Below are 17,969 nucleotides of genomic sequence, written 5' to 3' on the forward strand. Positions count from 1 at the left end.
TCTCTCTCTCTCTCCCTCCCTCTCTCTCTCTCCCTCCCTCTCTCTTCAAGAAAAGACAGAAAAAAAGAAACGAGCTACTCCATACGATTTAGAGAGAACATGGTTGAGGTGAATGAATCATGAATTTGCCCGGGGGGGGGCGAGGTTGGTTATCGCATCACAATGGGCGTGAACCCAAAGTTTAGATTGTCTGCCGGGCGGTAGCTACTCATGACGTGGAGATACAGCGGAAGCCTCAGGTATCAGATGCACAATCTCCCCATCGTCCGTCTCCCGTAATTCCACTCTATCTACTGCGTATTACCTGGTCAAGATCCAATGCGAAGAGTGCTTGTCAGTTTCAAGGCAGGATGTTTGTCGGGGGATGAAGTTCGTCTCCACTTACAAGTATACCTGTAGGTCCCCTATTTTCGTAGATAGTTTAGCTTTGATCGAGGCCCCGATACGTACAGTGTCCTCGGAGTATATGTTAATGCGGAAGGAGGGAGAAGAACCCTAGCCGCCCACACACACACACAAGCCCCTAGTGGGGTTTTGGGAATCTCAAAACAAGGGACAAAATAGAAGAAGAATAAGAAAAAGAAAAAATCCACTCTCGAAAATAATCCCCCCCCCCCCCCTCTTCTATTCAACCATCTACCAAACGACGCAGGATTCGACTTCTTTGCGATCTCCCTCTCATCGACATCAAAATCTCTCAACGACCTTCCCACCCCCCCCAAAAAAAAAATCTCACTTTACCAATCCGCAGCAATGGCTCCTCAGGCAGTATGTACATGACACCGCTTTGCTGTTGAGGCTTCACACACTTCTCTGCTGCTGCCTCTTCTCTCCCGGTCACTGTGGTCCCGAACCTCGTCATCTACGCTGGAGACGCTTCTCGACTTGGAGGGGGAAAACCCTTGGACGGACGCACAGACATGGTGATGGAGAAGGAAGCAAGGGAGTCGTGAAGCCTCGTGTGTGAAAAAAAAACAAGAATGCAGTAGGCTAAGTGTCAATTTTTATCTTCTCTCCCTTATAGAAGAAGGGTGGCAAGGTCCAGGCCAAGAAGGTATTTCCTCTCTCCTTCCTCTTTTTTTCTTCCTCGGCAGAATTTTTTTTTCCTTCAAGATTTCAGAAGAGAAGAAAGATGCTCTCTCTTCTTCCAAGGTGAAGCTCAGTCTCTAACACTTTCCCCCCAGTACATCATCAACGCTTCGCAGCCCGCCAACGACAAGATCTTTGACGTCTCGGCTTTCGAGAAGTTCCTCCAGGACCGCATCAAGGTCGAGGGCCAGACCAACAACCTGGCCGACAACGTCACCATCCAGCAGAAGGGTGACGGCAAGATCGAGATCGTCGCCCACTGCGACCTCTCCGGCCGTTACCTCAAGTACCTCACCAAGAAGTTCCTCAAGAAGCAGCAGCTCCGTGACTGGCTCCGCGTCGTCTCCACCTCGCGCGGTGTCTACGAGCTCAAGTTCTACAACGTCGTCAACGACGAGGCCGACGAGGACGACGAGTAAATCCGTCCTTCTCAACTTTCCAAAAAAAAAAATTCGAATCAGAGGAGAATTTTGTGACGGGGGAAAAAAAACATGGTCAACGAGGTCATCTATTCAGAAACTGTGCTTTAGTGCATAAGCCTGGCGCTTCGGTGGAATTTGGGGGTTTTTTTTTAAAAAAAAAATCTTCTTTTTTCTTCTATCGAGACAATATCAGATATAAAAAAAACCAACCGTTTGGTGTTCTCGGGGGGAAACAAAAAAAAAATACACCCCCCATCTTTTCCATGCTTTTTCTTCTTCTCTTTGATGCAGTGATGTACTTTTTTCTTCTTCGTTTTTATCATTATTTTATCCTTGATCCTTTTTCTCTCTTTCTCTCTTTCTCTCTCCCCCTCTCTCTCCCCTTCTCTCTCCCTTTCTCTCTCTCTCTTCTCTCTCTCTCTCTCTCTCTCTCTCCCTCTCTTCTTTCATCCCGTCAAATGTTCTCAACCATGTGAGGATGACCTAGGCGATGCCGCGCATGACGAGCTCCCAGACCAGCAGAGCAGAAGCATTGGTGGGGAAGGCCCTGAGGAAGCAAGGCATGAAACCCCTAAAGTAGGCCCTCGTGCCGCCCTCCCGGTACAGCGATACGGCGGCGGCCCTCCAGCTGGGGTACCTCGGCGTGCCGTCGCCGAGGCCGCCGCCGAGCGGGTCCGTCATGACGCGCTGCTTGACCACGTCGGCCGGGTAGGCGACCACCCAGAAGAGCTGAGCGCTCAGGCCGCCGGCCCAGAAGTTGATGGCCGGGTCGCCCATGCCGGACCGGCGCCTCATGAGGCCGGAGAGGAGGTCGTAGCTCGTCCACCAGAAGAAGAAGAAGGACCGGAAGATGAGGGTGGCCGTGAGGCCGTGGTACAGGCCGGCGAGGCCGTGGTGCCGGACTATGCGGCCCACGCAGTCCACCGGGCCCGAGTACAGCCTGTCCGCCTTGGCGGCGGCGTACTGGATCTGCAGGCGGGCCTTGACGTGCTCCACCGGCGCGGCCACCATGCTGACCGTCGCCCCGGCCATGACGCCGGCCACGCCGTGGCCCGCCGTCGGGAGCGCCGACCGGTCCACGCCGTACACCTTGTCCGCCACCAGCCGCCGGTACACGTTCAGGGACCCCATCAGCACCGAGTCCATCACCATCCAGCCCACCAGCGGGGGGGACGCCCCCTTGTACAGCCCGCGCACGCCCTCCCGCCGCACCGTCTGCATCGCGCAGTCTACCGCTCCCTTGAACCGATCCGACGTCTGTAGACGGACCTTGACCGTGTCGAATGGGTGACCGACTGGGTGTGCACGTGCACGTGTGTGTGCGCGCGTCTGTCTGTTAGCTCTTCTCCTCTTGTCTTGGGGGGAGGGTTTCTTCTGTTCTTTGTTCTCTGTTCTCCGTTCTTCTTCTCTTGCCTTGTTCTTTTTGTCTCATTCTTTTCATCCCCCTCCCCCTTTTTTTTTTTTCGTTCCCTTCGTTCTTTTCGTCCTTCCTGTTCCTCGTCCGTCGTCTTCTCATTGTGCCTTCTTCCCCCCCTTTCTCTTTCTTCTTCCACCCCCCTTCTTTCCTCTTTTTTATCTTATCTTTACTCATCTGAAGGCCGCCATGTAGACTTACCTGCCAATTTGGCCATCCCACTAAACACTCCCGCCACAAATCCCTTGTAGTCGTGACTACCAGAAGGTCTAGACGCCTCGGCATTGGTCTGCGTAAGTTGTTGTTGCCGTTGTTGTCGTTCTGCTGCCATTGTGATCCTTGCTGTTGTTGATTGCTTCTTAGAGGGTGGGGAAGGCGGAGAATACGCGTCGTCGAGGCTCTTCTTTCTTTTCGTGCAATCCCACAATCGCAGTAGGAGGAATGTCGGCAGAGAGAGCGCGTCGTCGTGGGTTCTTGTTCTCTTGTCCTTCCAATCCTTCGATCGGGATCATGGGGAGCGGGTTTTTTTTTCCGGCAAAATCTTTTTTGCGGCAAAGAGAAGAGTAGATGGAAAAATTAGGAGAGAGAGAGAGAGAGAGAGAGTAAAGCCGGTCGCAAAGGGTGGGTGCTGCTGACGTTTGGTACCTCTTGTTCCGAAGTCGGTGGGGAGCTAGAGAGAGTTCTATTTTTTTTATATGTTTTGTTTATTTATTTTTTGTTAATTTTTTTTTTGGATTGTCATCTTGTGCAAAACACAGACGGGAAGGAGGAGGGAGTTACTGATTACACTACTCCGCAGTGGTGTGCGTTAGTAAACATTTAATTCTTATTACGCCTCCGGTTTTCCTCTCGTAGTAACTCCCGCACCTTCGTCTTGTTACCGTTCTGGGGTCGACGTTGATTCTATGTAGTCAGACCGCTCTCGCTGTACTCCCGCAATTACTATGACATGCAGTGAAGACTGCACAAAGTATTGCATGGGAAGAGGACATTTTTAACCCCTCTCTCTTTTTTTTTTTTTTTTTTTTTTTTTTTTTTTTGGATATTTTTCCCCCGTTTCATGACATGATTATTTGCCAAGCTGTTGGTCTGAATAACGGTTGCTTCGCTAGAATTCGGCGGATGAAGTTATCATACTAGCACTCGACACGATGCAGTATTTGCTTGGTTATACTGTAATATAACAAGTTATTACACTACGGTAATCTAAACATGGCATGATACATGGTCGTGTAGTCTGTATATATATATTAAATAAAAAACTCCTAAACGACTTCTTGAATACGTTGGATATCTCAGGTACGATGCAGTAAACCAACTCAACTCACAAACTCGACAACCCCCCCTCAAAGACATCAGGTATTACAGTTCAGTCAAACCATCAATTCACACAAAGGTATCTAAAATACTTCAAAGCCTCGTCACAGTAAAACAAGAACCTATCTACTGCATCCCTCCTCGTCTTGTAACTATCAGGAAAAAAAAGGAGGAAAAAAAAGAAAAAGAAAAAAAGTTCCCAGCTCATCCCTTAGAGTCCTCCCCTATTCTTCCACTCCCCGTTGTACTTTACAAACGGGAGAAGGAAACCCTGTCATGTCGTCGTCATGGATCAGATCAAGAAAGAGCAAACAAGATAAATAAAAAACAAATCAACAAAAATCGCCAGACTGGAAAGCTGGTCATCGACTCTTTTTCCCTCTTCAATCCTTCTCCCTCTTTTTTTCCCCCCCACCCTACCTGCATTATCCCCCGCCGGTAAAGAAGAGAAATGCACGGTTGAAAGGAGGCAGATATCTTCGTTGAGAAGTTTTTGACAAGAATCGGAGTCGCCCCGGGATTCTTCTGCTCATCGCTCTCCTCTCTTTTGTTCTTCTTGACATATTTTTCAAGGTGGTCTGTACGTTTTGTTGTTATCGCCGTATCGTTGGTGAGATATATTGTTCTGCTTGACATATCTCCAGGGTGGTCTGTATGTTTGTTGTTGTCGTCGTCGTCGTCGTCGTCGTCGTCGTCGGTATCGGTGCCATTGGTGACATGTATTGGTCGCCACATTATTCGATGTCTGACAGACTCGACATCCTTGTAAAGGACACTCTGTATCGTAAATTTTTTTTTTCTGGTTGTTGGTGAGATAGCTCGGGGGTAATGGAAATGCTGCTCGACACATCATCTTCAACACCTCTGAAAAGCAAAATCTCCCATGGAACAGGCAAGGACAGAGCGGGCATCGTCGAAGAGGGAGCCCTAAAAGGTATCCGTCTCATTGCTGGCGACGGTGCCAAATGTGTCTGATAAGAGTCGTTAGGATGGAATGTCCACGAAGAATAAATCACCAAGCATGGAAAGGGGAGAGAGAAGAAGAGAAGAAAAGGAAAGAAAAGGAGGGGAAAAAAGAAGAGAAGGAAAGGAGGGGGGAGAAAAAAAGAGAACAAAAGAAAGAAGAAGAGAAAAGAAAAGAAAAAAAACTCACCCCTCTTGCGCTTCCTCTCTTCCCTGGCAGCCTCATCCTCAGCGCTCTTGGGAGTCATGGCCCTCGGCCCCGTCGGCCGCCGGGTGGGAACGCCCAGCGCGGCATTGAGATTGCGGTTCTCCGGCCTGGGGCTGCTGCTGCCGCTCATGGGGCTGGCGGGCCCGGGACCGGGCGAGGACGAGGGTCCGTCGTACCCGACTCCTCCGCCGACATCCGAGTACATCTGGCTCGAGAGGGGGCTGCCCTTTGCCAACCTCGAGATGCGCGCCCGCGGCGGCGTACGGCCGGTGAAGTTGCCGCTCACCGAGCCGCCCTCGATCGGCTCCTTGGGAGGGCGGGGAGGGCCCTGCGGCGAGGTGGCGGCCGTGTACTCGGCGTCGTGGCCGGCTCCCGACGAAGCGTTGCTGTACCGGTTCGTGCTGGTCTGCAGGCCCTGGAGGCTGGTCGACGAACCGGCCCAGTCGACCGACCGCGGCGTGGCCGGGTCGTTGTACTCCTGCGCCGACGTCTCCAGCGCGGTCCGGAAGCGCTCCGTCTGGCCGGGTCGGGGCTGCGGGTGCTGCAGGTTCAGCGAGTTGCGGTGCGCCCTGTACTTGGGCTTCTCCTGCGTCGGGCTGACGCCCCTCGCCTGTCCGTGGGCCAGGGCCGCCATGTTGGGATCCGCGAGCCCCGCATTCATCCTGTCGTCCCCGTCGTAGTACGGGTTGTGGTCGTACGCCTGGTCGTAGGAGCCGATGCTCGAGCTGGAGCGCGACGGCGGCACCTGCTGATCCCCGTCCTTGGACTCCCTGTTCTTGCTCCGGAAGGCTTTGCCGACGCTCGAGGCCGTCGTCTCCGACCAGCGGGAGATCTTGGGGATCCAGCCCGACGAGCTGCTGGACTTGTGCTTTCTGGCCTTGTCGGTGCGCGGCGTGTTGCCGGCGCTCAGCGTCTGGTGCTGCTGCTGCGTGGGCGAGGCCAGGGGCGAGGCGAGCTGCGAGGGGCTGTCGGGCGGGACCGAGACGCCGCGCTGCGACCTCGCCTCGGAGCTGTTGCCCGCGCCGGACATGACGGCGTCGCCGTGCTCGCCGCGCTCGCTCGCGGGGCTCGCCGGCTCCCGGTCGTACCGGTGCTCGTCCTCGTGCTCCTGGACGGTGCTGACCCTGTTGTCTGCCAGGCTGCGGTCGCCTCCTCCTCCTCCGCCTCCTCCCGCCGTCGACCTGAGGCCCTGGCTGCGGCTGGGGCCGACGACGGACGACAGGCGGTCCGATTGGCTGGCGTGGCTCACGGTCGAGACGCCCTCGGGCTCGTAGCCGCGATCCTGCTCGGCCTGGCCGTGCATCTGCAGGAGCTCCGAGGACTGCGTCGGAACGCCCGAGTCGGGGTGGGCCGTCTGCGTCTTGAGCACGTCCACCTCGCCCAGGAGCTGCATGAGCATGTCTTCGATGCGGCCGAGGTCGTTGGTGCCCTTGGTGCTGAGCCCGGCCAGGGCCCTCTTCCAGAGGTTCTTCTTCTTGCTGGACGCGTCGTCGAGGGTGACCTGCTGGGAGCTCTGGATCGAGCGCGAGGCCGTGGCGCCGGGGTAGGGTCGGGGCCCGCTGATGGCCTTCTGGAGCCTCTCCGTATTCTCGGTGCCGGAGAATATGACGTCGTCTCCGGTGTCCTGGATGAGCTCCTTCATCTCGCGGAACGAGTTGCGCATCTCGAGAGCGGCGTTCATCAGCAGGGCCACGATCTCCGTATCGCGCGCGCTCCTCTGGGCGTCGCGGACCATGAGCTGCGTTGATCTGTTAGCTTCTCCGTCTTCTCCGACGTGGGGGGATCGTGTGCATGCTTCTGCAGGGCCCGACTTACGTGCTGCATGAGAGCAACGATATCCTTGTTCTCGATGCGGTCGATGCCGTTCCCGGTCGAGGCGTCGTAGAAGGGCGAGCCCATGCCGTGGGACATGCCGCTAACCTGCCGCTTGTCGTCGGCCCCGTCTCTCCTGGAGACGTAGAAGGGGTCGTCAACGTCCATGGTCGGAGGGGCGGCCGAGAAGTCGAGTATGGCCTTGCGCTCGGGCGCGATGGCGGGAGACTGGGCGTTGGGTCCGTTGGATATGTAGCCCTCGTCGTACTTCTGGGCCACGGCGCCGCCGGGGCTGCCGGTCCGGTAGCCTTCGGCGTACGAGCCGTCCAGGCCGCGGGCTCCCAGCAGGTCGTCGCCGAGGGTGGGGTTGGCGACGGGGCTGGCGTCTTCGTAGGGGTTGGTGAGGAGCGTGTCTCGCTTGCGGTCGTCCGAGGTGCGGTGCCAGCCGTCCTGGTCCTGGTCCTGGTCCTGGTCCTGGCCGGGTTCGATGCCGAGGCCACGGCCGCCGCCCGAGCTTCCGTCGCCGGCCAGCTCGCGCTCGTGCGCGGCGAGGCTGCGCTGGGTCGGGGTCTGCATGCCGGACCAGTCGCGGTGGTCCTGGCCGTAGTCGCCGTCGTCGTCATCGTGCCCTCCGTCGAGCCGGTGCTGGACGACGGACGGCTCCGTCATGGCGTCGTCGACGTATCCGATCTCGGGCAGCGGGTCGTCCAGGTCGGGGATGCCGGACGCTCCGAGCTTGGGGGTCTCCTCGTAGGAGAACCTGTCGACGCTGTGGGCGGGGGTGCTCCTGGGCTCGTAGCCGTCCATGGTGCGCTGCCTGAACGACTTGTTGCGCTCGACACCGACAGGCGCCCAGTTCTGGCGCCCGCCGTCTTCGCGGCCGTCGTCGTCGTCGCCCGCCGTGCCGGCCCGCCTCCTCTCCTGGGCGGCCTTGAGCGCGGCCGCGGCGGCGCCCACAGCACCGGCGGTGATGGCGGCCTCCGAGGCCGTGGGGGACTGGCGGTAGCGGGACCGGGAGCTCACGACCTTGCGGCCCTGCTCGTCCAGCTCATACTCGGGCAGATGCCGCGTGCGGTCCTCGTCCTGGTCCTGGTCCTGGTCCTGGTCCTGGGATGCGGCGGAGAGGGCCGACTGCTTCTCGCCAGGAGCGGACCGACGCGGAGCAGAGTACTTTTCGGGGCTGGCGCCCCGGCTGCCCCGTGCCTGGTAGGAGGCGTCGGAGCCGGGCTGGCTGGCGTTGTTGCGGCCCGAGGCGCTGGTGAGCAGCGACGGGTCGAGCACGGAGCCGTCCACCAGGGAGGCGACGTTGGACTCGACGGCCTGCCGGGGGTGGACGACGTTGGCGTTCCCGGCAGCCCCGACGCCGCGGACGGCGTGGCTGGCGACCGAGGACTGGGCCAGCGACGACTGGTTGGGGAGCTCGCTCTCGTCGGTGTACATGGCGTCGCGGTAGCCGGTGGCCGAGTCCTGGAAGCTGTAGGCCTCGGCGGCCGGCACGTGGTCGTGGCCGTGGCCGTGGCCGTGGTCGTCGACGTCCCTGCCCCTCGCGTTGCCCGGGGTGGACTCCCTGGAGAGGGTGGAGCCGGCGTGAGGGGCGCCGCGCTCGAGGGACTTCTCGTAGGCCTCGTTGATGGAGTCGATGCTCTGCGAGTGCGTCGGGTGCTGCGCCTCGCTGCCGCCCTCGGTGTAGCCGGACACGCTCGGGATGGGGCTCAGGCCGCGGGCACCGGCCTGGTACGGCACGTACTTGAGGGGAGGGGGCACATCCTGCCGGCTGTAGTACTCGTCCTCGTAGCCCTCGTCGTCTGGGTAGATGCTCGGCTCCGAGTATGGCTTCTCGTGTTCGTCGTCGACGTATCCTCGGCCGTGGTACTCGGACACGGGCATCTTGCGGCCGTACTCGTCCGTCTCATACCCGTCGGCGTACTCGGCCTTCTGGCCGCGGGGGAGGGCCTTGAGGTCGCCGTGGGAGACGTTGGCATGGCTGGTGCCGAGGGTGCGCTGCAGGCTCTCGGCCGCGTCCTCTTCGTGCGAGGAGCTCCCCGGTGCCATCTCCTCGCTTGCCGAGCGGGGCAGGTCGTCCTCGTCCAGGGAGAGGAGCGAGGTGCGCGTCACCTCGGACGGGTGGAGGTCGCCCATCAGGGGCACGGGCGGCGCCGGAGCAGGCACCTCGTCCGGGTGCTCCTCCGCATAGCGCTCGCGGCCCAGGCTGCGGCTCCTGGTACCGTCCGCCCGCCTCCTCCGCCTGTCGCGCTGTCTCCTGTCCTCCGACAGCAGAGACTCGTCGTCGACGGAGGAGAGCGCCCTGCTCGTGGCCGAGCTGGTGGCAGCCTTGAGGAGGTCGTCGGCGCGCTTGGGCGTGGTGGCATCGGGGTCGTCGTCGTCGCCGTCGCCGTAGCGGTAGTCGTCGTGGATCGATTCGCGGCTGATGGTGTGCGGCGAGCTGTCGCCGTAGTCGTGGCGAGCCTCGCGGTTGCGCCTCCGGCCGCTGCTGCTGGGCCGGGCGGATGAGCTGCGGCCCGAGGAGCGCCTGCGTTGGTCGGGCGTGGCAGCTTCCTCCCTGGAGAGGGAGGTGCCCACCGACGTCATGGACCCGCGCCGGGTCTCCCGGCGGCTGGACTCCCGCTTGAGGGCGCTGAGCTCCGGGAGGATCAGGCGGCGGATGGCGTCCTCGACCGTCTCCAGCAGCTTGGGGTTGTTGATGGAGGGCGGGTTGGAGGCGCTGGGGCGCATGGAGTGCGCGTCGAACGAGCGGTGGCTCTGTCCCGCGTTGGCGGAGACGGCCGAGTCGCCAGCCGAGACGGCCGACTCCGCCACGCCACGGCTGGAACGCTGGTGCCTGGACGACGGGCGGTGCTCGTCGACGGGTTGCTCGCTGCTGCTGCTCGCCCTGCTCTTGGAGCGGCGGGTCCGCTCCGGCCTCTCCTTGGGCCTGTCGGCGATCTTCACCCGTTCTCTCCTCTTGCCGCTGCGAACCTGATCCGAGGGGGCGGCCGTCAAGGCGGTGCCCGGACCGGTCAGCGACGATCCGTGGGCGGACGGGCTCGATGCCCGTCTGGTGTCTGTCCCGCTGGGACCGGTGCCGTCGAGGAAGCTGTCTGCGGGGATGGCGGAGATGTCGGAGGCGTTGACGCCGGCGTAGCTCCCGGACGGGTTGATGCCGGCGTAGCTCTCGGGGGGGATCAGGGGACTTGCTGGGCGGCGCCGGCGGCGACCCTGGTCGATCTCGATGTCTATCGGGTTCCTCGACACGTTGGACTCCTCGGTGGCGGAAGCATACGAGGCCAGGCTGTTGGAGTCCTCGCCCGGGTCGGGCAGTTCGATCTGCCGCGTGGACGGCCCGCCGTCGTCGAGGGCGATGCGGCGGGACACGGATGCCTTGCGGGACGAGGAACCTTCGGTGACCTGGAAGTGATCCCCCTTTCCCCTCTTGGACGGGGTCAGGCGGACGCGGATGCTGGGCTTGCGGCTTGCCCTGGACCCGGAGGCCGAGTCACCCGGGCTGCCCCCCTCAAAGTATTCGATGAGCAACGAGGTCTGGGACTTGTCTGACCTGTGGCCGCGAGTGCGGATGGTGACGGGGGTGCCGTCGTCTGGAATGGAATATGACGACTTCTCGTCGGCCAGCTTGGAGACGTCGGACGTCATCTCGGTGGGCGTGTTCGTGTCGGTCTCGGTGGGAGCTGGCAGTGGCGGCGCGCCCCTCTTTGAGTCTGCACCCATGCTCTTGTGGAGGGTGCAGCCTCAGAAAGGCGGCGTCGTTGTCGTTGCCGTTGCCGTTGCTGTTTCTGTGTTGCTATTGCTATGCTGCGTTGCTATCGCTGTGTGGCTATTGCTGCGTGGCTATTGCTGTTCGATCCCCAAATCCGTTGTTCTTCCTCTCTAGAGGAGCGAGCAGGAGGAGGAGTCGCTATCGGCTCGGCTCGCCCGTTGCGGCCCGGTTGGAAGGGAAGAGGGCGCTTGGTCTGCCAGAGGAGGTGGACGGCGAGATGGAGGGAGATGGAATGCGGGAACGGGCTGTCAAGACATGTGGCATAAGAGAAAGATACAACAACGGCTGGGGAGAGGGGAGAGAAAGAATAAAAATGAAAAGTGAAAAAAAAAAAATTTTTGAAAAAATGAAAAATAAAAATAAAAATAGAAAAAAAAATAGAAAAAGAAAACACTGAGAGAAAGAGGAGGCGCAATGTCAGCCCGAGATGAATTGACACGCAGACGACACGCACGCACACAAACACAACCCGATATTGTCGCAGTGAGACAACAAAGTCCCAGGTGGTGGCAGGTACTCACATTAAGACAGGGCCGGCAGACGGGAAAACGGAGGAGAGGAAAGTAAGACAGGGATGGTGGTGGTATGTGGGAAGGAAAGGGGAGGGAGAAGAAGAAGAAGAAAAAGGAAATAGGAAACAAAGAAGGCCGCCGATGAACCAGATGTTGAACAGGAGGAGGAAGAGCAAGATTCGGGTGATGAATGGTTCAGCTGGGAGAGCAGAGCGGTGGAAGACTTCTCTCTCTCTCTCTCGTCCTCTCTCTCTCTCTCTCTCGCTATCCCTCTTTCTTCCCTGTCTCTCCCACTCAGAAGAGGGAAAGGAACGACTGCGGGCAAGTAGAAAGGTTGGGTGGAGCAGATCAGAGGCGGGCGGTGGGCTGGGCTGGCTGGCTGTGGGAAAGAAGAGCTGGAACCACCTGGGCGACCTGGCAACCGGGCAACGAAGAGTGGATGAGAAGCAGGGGTCTGGCAGTCTTTTCTCTCTCTTCCTAGGTGAAGGTCGCCCGTTGCTGGTACTTTTTCTTCTTCTTCTTCTCTTCTTCTCTTTCTGAGCGTGTTTCCTTTCTTTGCTTTTTCTCTATTTCCTCCCGTCGGCTTTTCATTCGTATCCTTACTGGTGGTCGCTGTGTCAGCTGTACAGTCACCTGTACGGAGGAGTGATATCATGCGTTCGCGGGAGTCTCGACGGTGTCGTTGTTGATGTATGGACACTGCAATGGTAAGAGCACCTCTCTGCTATCCGCATCAGATACTCCGTACGTGTGTAGTAGTGCTGTTGTCAAGGTCAGCCCATACATCCCGTCAATGATGATTATCATTAGTATTCACATGTACGAGCGCTATGGAGTGACGATGGCAGCAAGAAGAGAGACCATCACCGAGAGATCAGCAGATAATGGGGCAGCCTGTTCTCTTACAGGTTACTCCCTCCTTTGTTTATATCATGTCCAACCACACACACCTTCTCAACCGGGTGGGTGCCCTTTTTTTTGGGGGGGGGGGGAGGGGTTATGATGAGTTGGCGCTGCCGACACTCCTGTCCAATAGAGATGGCGGGACAGGGGATAGGCTGGGGGGTCACCAAAGGGACAGGGATGTCTGGCCTGGAAACCGTGTGCCGGTCGGTGACTGAATAGGATGGCTTGACTTATTAGCTTGGCCATTATGATTACCCTTTGGCATCACCTGTACGAGGAGTATCCGTACTCCATAATACATAGTACTCCGTATACGAGTACAGATTGCATTGCATGACCCGTATACGAGTAGATACATGTTATGACCTGTTCAGGCTGGCTGGTCCTGCTACTCGCTACTACTACTTACTACTTACTACTACTATACTACTACTACCACCACCAATACTACTACTACTACCCGCTACTACTACGACTACTCACTACTACTACTCGCTGCTACTGCTACTACTGCTGCTACTGCCTGCATACCACATGCCACGCTGTACGGAAAACCTGCAGTACGGGGAGTAATACTCGTACGACTGATAATGCCGCCCCCATCCGTAATCTGTCATGCTCTCCAGACTGCGCGGTATGCCCGTTCATGTACCGTACCTCTCTCTCTACGGGTAACAGATACTGGTGCTGGTATTGCTGGTCTCATCATTACTGCCATCTGTACTCTGGTACAGAATACAGCTTGCTACTCAACCAGTATCCGTCCTCGTAGCTTGTATAGCAGATCTCTCTCCTCGGCCGGGAAAGACCTCTTCAGCAACGCACTCGAATCGCATTATCATCATCATCTTCCCTTTTTCCTCTTTTCCTCTTTTTTTCTTCTTTTTTTTTCTTTTTTTTTTCTTTTTTTTCTCCCCTCCCCCATCAAATAATGTCGTCACTTCAAATGCGGGGAGGCTGGAATGGGAACTTGTCAAAACGGTCAGAAACGGCCCGCCCACATGGTCCGACATTCCAGTCACTCACTATACAATCCTTATTATTACCCCTCCTCTCACCTCTCTACATATACCTGTAGGCTATGCTATACAGGTACGACTCCCGTAGTATTAAGAGGGAGAACCCTCTGAGAAGGAGGGGATAGAGGATTCGCTTAGCCGTACACTAAACAGATTGGTCATTACAGGTACTCGTATCACTCTGCATCATCGCCACCACTTTGGCTTCTCCCTTCTTCTCCTTCTCCTTCTCCTTCTTCCATCTGCATTGATATGGATTCCCTAGATTACACACCTGCGCACCAGAAGCCTGACTTGCATACATGCCCCGTACTCGTACTCATGCTGAGAACGCCACGCACGACCGGCGGCGTGACCACACTGTTACCTTTACTTCCTCCCCTCACCCCCTCCTCAGGACCCCATGAATAAATACTGCACGACCCGAAAATACGACGTGCCACGATTTTCTATTCCCCTCTCTAATCGTATTGCTCTTCTTATTCTTCCTTCTTCCTTCCTCCTTCCTCCCCCTCTCTCTCCCTCTCCTTCTCTCTCTCGATCTATATATCATATCAGCTCCCTACTTCCGTACCGTCCTCTTCCTCTCCCTTATGCAAGGATCTTCCCAGGGGAGAAGAGAGGAAATCCGCTCTGTCCCTGGTAGACTACGTCGTGTCGCCATATCTGAAACTGCGGTGAAGCCACCTTCGCCTACCCCACGCCACTGGTTCACGCAAGAAATGCCCGACACGCACACTTGTTGACTCCTCCTTTCCTCCCACCTTGCTGCCGTACTACCAATGCGAATGCTATGACTACTACGAATACAGATTATGCTGCTGCTGCCATGACTACTCCGTACTTTTGCAGGCTCTTTATCCCGTCACCGGGTCACCGGGATATCCCTTATGATCCAAGAGAGAGAGAGAGAGAGAGGGGGGGGGGGGGGGGGGGGGGGGGGGGGATGTCTGTGCCTGCTATCATTCATTATCCAGTGAAATACTTGCAGCATCGACCTCCACCGCCACCAACACCATCATTCCCACTCATTCTTCTCCGTCGGCGATTTTTTCTTCTTGTCGTTTTTTTTTCCTTTTTGGGAAAGGGAAGACAAAAAAAAGCAAGGGAAAAAATAGGACGAGAGGCTGAATTCATCCGTTACTTCCCTGATAGCTAAAGCTCCGCTCTCCCTCTCCGTACGATTACACGGATTAATATCCGTAGATGCATGCAGGTCGATGCAGATGGAGGAGTGTGTCGATATATGTCTCTGATCCAACCCACATTGTGGATGTCGTGTGCAACGAAAAGGGACTAACACTCTCGTGGCAGGTAAGATGACTTCTTTTTCCACTCTCTTACCATAACCAGAAACAGTACGCCCCCACCACGTCTCCCAGACGACCGAGAAATATAAGAGGGAGAGAGGGAGGGAGAGACGCCGGTTCCTGTACCGTACCTTACGTTATGCCCGACAGATGACAGTTCACGATGCTCGCCTGTTACACATATGCCATGTGTGTCATGTATGTATCGTCTCGGCTCAGCGGTCCCATATTAATATTCATACTATCCCCTTCTGCTCGCCCCAGTAAGCGACGACATCTATAGCGATATTGGTGATAAGGAATATAACAGAGTAACGTTATACATGACACATCGAGTCCCCAGGGTACTTTATCAGACCAAAAAAAAAAAGGCTTCGTTGTTGTTGTTGCTTTAAATTTTAATTTTTTTTTGCCTTGATTTTTTTTGTTGCTTTTCCCCAGGGAACATCGTCAGAGGAAGAAGAGGAAAAAGAAGGAGTGTGAAAGTGTGAGAAGAAGAAGAGGGGGGAAGAAAAGAAAAAAAAAGACCCGCTGTATAACGCTCCGATGTAAAAGTAAGGTAGAGAAAGAACCGCATAAAAATCATTCCTTTTTGTTTCCCGCAGACATTGAACCGGAACTCCCCCCTCCCTCCCCCGCCCCCCAATAGGTCCTGCATCACCTCGTTGCCGCCGCCGGCGGTTCAGCAGGAGGAGCATAGTACCCGGGCAAGCCGGCCTCCAGCTGGCCCGGTGTCTGCTGCTGCTGCTGCTGCTGACCCCACGCGCCGGTGGCAGCAGGACCGGCGGCTTCCCTCTTCCCATCGTACGGGGGGGGCGCCTCTCCGAGCTCGTTGAGGCCCTCGGTAGACTCGTCGACGGCTCTCCTCCTGCCGCCGTGGCCTCCTCCGGGGCCGCCACCCCTCACCCTCCCAGCTGCTCCGCCGAAGCCGCCCCGGTCGCGTAGTCGGTATACGACTCCGGGGCCGGGGCCGGGCCACTGGCTGTTTCCGCTGCCGCCGTTCTGCGCCTGCATGATGAGGTTGCGACGACGGTTCCTTCGTCGCATGATGAACATGAGGGTGAGGAAGGATAGGACGATGATGAAGACGGGGAAGATGACGTAGTTGGTCGTCGTTTCGGCCATCTTGGGGCTGCTGTCTCTTGTCGGTTGTCTCGGATCGATCGACGAGTGGGACGGAGGGAAGAGACAGAGTGGTGGCAGTAGCAGCCGCAGCAGGAAGCGATCAGCCGTTGCGACCTTCTTTCGTGGTGATGTATTCGCCTTTTTCTTTCTTTCCCCCTTCTTTCCCCTTTCTTTCCTTTTCTTTCCCTCTTCTCCAACCTCTCGATGCGGGTGGCGCGGGCGAGGCGCAGTCAGAAAAGGAAGCTTGGTGTATTTATTGCCCCCGGCCTGCTACTCTCTTTCTTGTACGGGTCGAGAGCTCTGTATAGGTTGGAATGTGACGCAGTCGTAGATCTCTTCGGTAGTCGGTCGCGTGTTTGGAGGAGAAGAAGAGTGTCGACAATGTAGGTCGAGTAAGTGAGGGAATATGGGATGATGATTGTTTTCGGAAGGAATGGATGTTGGGTTGATTTTAAAAATAAAAATAATGATAAAATAATTAACGGCACAGGGGGGGGGGGGTAGATTGAAAAGAGAGAGAGAGAGAGAGAGAGAGAGAGAGATTGGGTAGGAATGGATTATTACTAGCACTTTTTGGCTTATAATTATTACCACACCTTGGCACTAGTAGTAGCAGTTTAGAGAGGAAGAGAGATAGAGATAGAGAGATAAAGAGAGAGAGAGAGAGGGAGGGAGGGAGGGAGGGGGAGGGAGGTCACAAGGTACGAAAGTAGTAGTAGGCTTACTTCTAGGTGGTATGTATGGTTGGTGGTGGTGGTTAATAGTAGGAGTCTACTTAATACTCCCCCCTCCGTACGAGTCCATACGAGTAATACTAGAGTCACTTCGTATCCAGCAAGTCAGAAACTGACAAATCTTGGCTGCCGGGGGATCTTAACAACTGCGACGTTGTTGTTACTCGTATAGCCTGGACCTGGCCGGGCCCGGCGTTTTGAAAAGAGGCCCGTCCTTTTCTTCCTTCTCCCTGAATTCCGTACATTGACAATTTGACAATACTCGGATAATGCACTAGCACCATACAGTATTCTGTACAGATTATTATGCTCGTGCTATCAACAAGGACCATTTTCTTTCTGGTCAATCCTCAAACCCCCAACCCCCAACCCCCCCTCTCCCCCTCTCACGTTCTATCGACAGTCGGTTAAATGACATCCTTCCCACCTGTCGCTGGTCTAGAACTCATTTGATGTGTGTACGAGCGAGTACGTGGCGGTGACATCACATCCTCATTGTGGCGTACGGTACGGACACGTACTCGTTAGGTACTTGACCTGGGCCACCAATCAGCCTCTGCTGACAAGTCTGCCTGCTCCGTTTTTTTTTCCCTCTCTTTTCGCTACTCTTCCACTCCGTACATTTGTTCGCCATCATCGTCACCATCTCGTCATTCAGCCTCTTGCTGTTCCGTCATCTCCCTACCTTGGATCTCTCTACAGCAGAAACCCAGCAATAGATTTCTTCTTTTTCTTCTTTTCCTCTTCTTTCCATACATCTTAGATACACATATGCATATATGCGCATACACACAGCGCACACGCACGCACACGTACACACAGACAAACATATATTCTGTCCGCCATGCCCCGTGCCATCAGAGGTATAGTATATCTCACATCCATCCCATCCCCCCCCTCCATCAGTGCTAAGCCAATGCCACGCCAGCTGCCCCCCCCCCCCCCCCCCCCCCCCCCCCCCAGCGTGCATTTCTGACGAGATCAACCCAGGCGTCCTGATCGAGTGCGATCCCTCCATCAAGTCCATCCTGGTCAACATTGACAGTCAGAAGCACGAATTCATCATCGAGGATCTAGACGATGAACGCGTCGTGGTCAAGGAGAACATGGTAGCTGTTTTGAAGCAGAAGCTAGAGGATGTATGTTTCCTGTCATCCCGAACCTTGTCACCATGGTACCGACTAACTCTTTTTTCTTCCAAATTCCCACAGCGTCTCAAGGAAAATCTCCCTCCTGTAGATGAGTCCGGGTCCGAGTAGTAGATGTTGACGAGTATCATGCCTAACGAACCATGTCATTTCGAGTCACAAACAAGCGATTGAATTTTTTTTATCAGCGCGCGCACACGCACACACACAGAGAGAGA

At 56.3% G+C, this 17,969-nt stretch overlaps 6 protein-coding genes across 6 annotated transcripts; 2 read left to right on the plus strand and 4 right to left on the minus strand.

Annotated features, from left to right (window-relative positions):
* Window positions 1–753: 753 nt before the first annotated feature.
* Window positions 754–1,508, plus strand: GMORB2_5991 (large subunit ribosomal protein L22e; the record flags this gene model as incomplete). Its single annotated transcript, XM_035467961.1, has 3 exons — window positions 754–768; window positions 1,025–1,054; window positions 1,185–1,508. The coding sequence occupies 3 exons, from the start codon at window positions 754–756 to the stop codon at window positions 1,506–1,508; spliced, it is 369 nt and encodes a 122-aa protein (XP_035322927.1).
* A 486-nt stretch (window positions 1,509–1,994) lies between these two features.
* Window positions 1,995–3,256, minus strand: GMORB2_5992 (solute carrier family 25 (mitochondrial carnitine/acylcarnitine transporter), member 20/29; the record flags this gene model as incomplete). Its single annotated transcript, XM_035467962.1, has 2 exons — window positions 1,995–2,806; window positions 3,127–3,256. 2 exons carry the CDS (start codon window positions 3,254–3,256, stop codon window positions 1,995–1,997), a joined length of 942 nt encoding a protein of 313 aa, XP_035322928.1.
* A 1,913-nt stretch (window positions 3,257–5,169) lies between these two features.
* GMORB2_5993 (uncharacterized protein) lies at window positions 5,170–10,948 on the minus strand (the record flags this gene model as incomplete). The annotated part of the gene is made up of 3 exons (XM_035467963.1): window positions 5,170–5,213; window positions 5,396–7,151; window positions 7,229–10,948. The coding sequence occupies 3 exons, from the start codon at window positions 10,946–10,948 to the stop codon at window positions 5,170–5,172; spliced, it is 5,520 nt and encodes a 1,839-aa protein (XP_035322929.1).
* Window positions 10,949–10,969: 21 nt separating this feature from the next.
* On the minus strand, window positions 10,970–12,164 carry GMORB2_5994 (uncharacterized protein; the record flags this gene model as incomplete). The annotated part of the gene is made up of 2 exons (XM_035467964.1): window positions 10,970–11,007; window positions 12,113–12,164. The coding sequence occupies 2 exons, from the start codon at window positions 12,162–12,164 to the stop codon at window positions 10,970–10,972; spliced, it is 90 nt and encodes a 29-aa protein (XP_035322930.1).
* Window positions 12,165–15,401: 3,237 nt separating this feature from the next.
* Window positions 15,402–15,869, minus strand: GMORB2_5995 (uncharacterized protein; the record flags this gene model as incomplete). The annotated part of the gene is made up of 1 exon (XM_035467965.1): window positions 15,402–15,869. One exon carries the CDS (start codon window positions 15,867–15,869, stop codon window positions 15,402–15,404), a length of 468 nt encoding a protein of 155 aa, XP_035322931.1.
* A 1,578-nt stretch (window positions 15,870–17,447) lies between these two features.
* GMORB2_5996 (TFIIH basal transcription factor complex TTD-A subunit) lies at window positions 17,448–17,862 on the plus strand (the record flags this gene model as incomplete). The annotated part of the gene is made up of 3 exons (XM_035467966.1): window positions 17,448–17,466; window positions 17,594–17,742; window positions 17,815–17,862. 3 exons carry the CDS (start codon window positions 17,448–17,450, stop codon window positions 17,860–17,862), a joined length of 216 nt encoding a protein of 71 aa, XP_035322932.1.
* Window positions 17,863–17,969: the final 107 nt, after the last annotated feature.

Source organism: Geosmithia morbida, assembly GCF_012550715.1.
Source record: "Geosmithia morbida isolate 1262 chromosome Unknown scaffold_4, whole genome shotgun sequence".
Lineage (NCBI taxonomy): Eukaryota > Fungi > Ascomycota > Sordariomycetes > Hypocreales > Bionectriaceae > Geosmithia > Geosmithia morbida.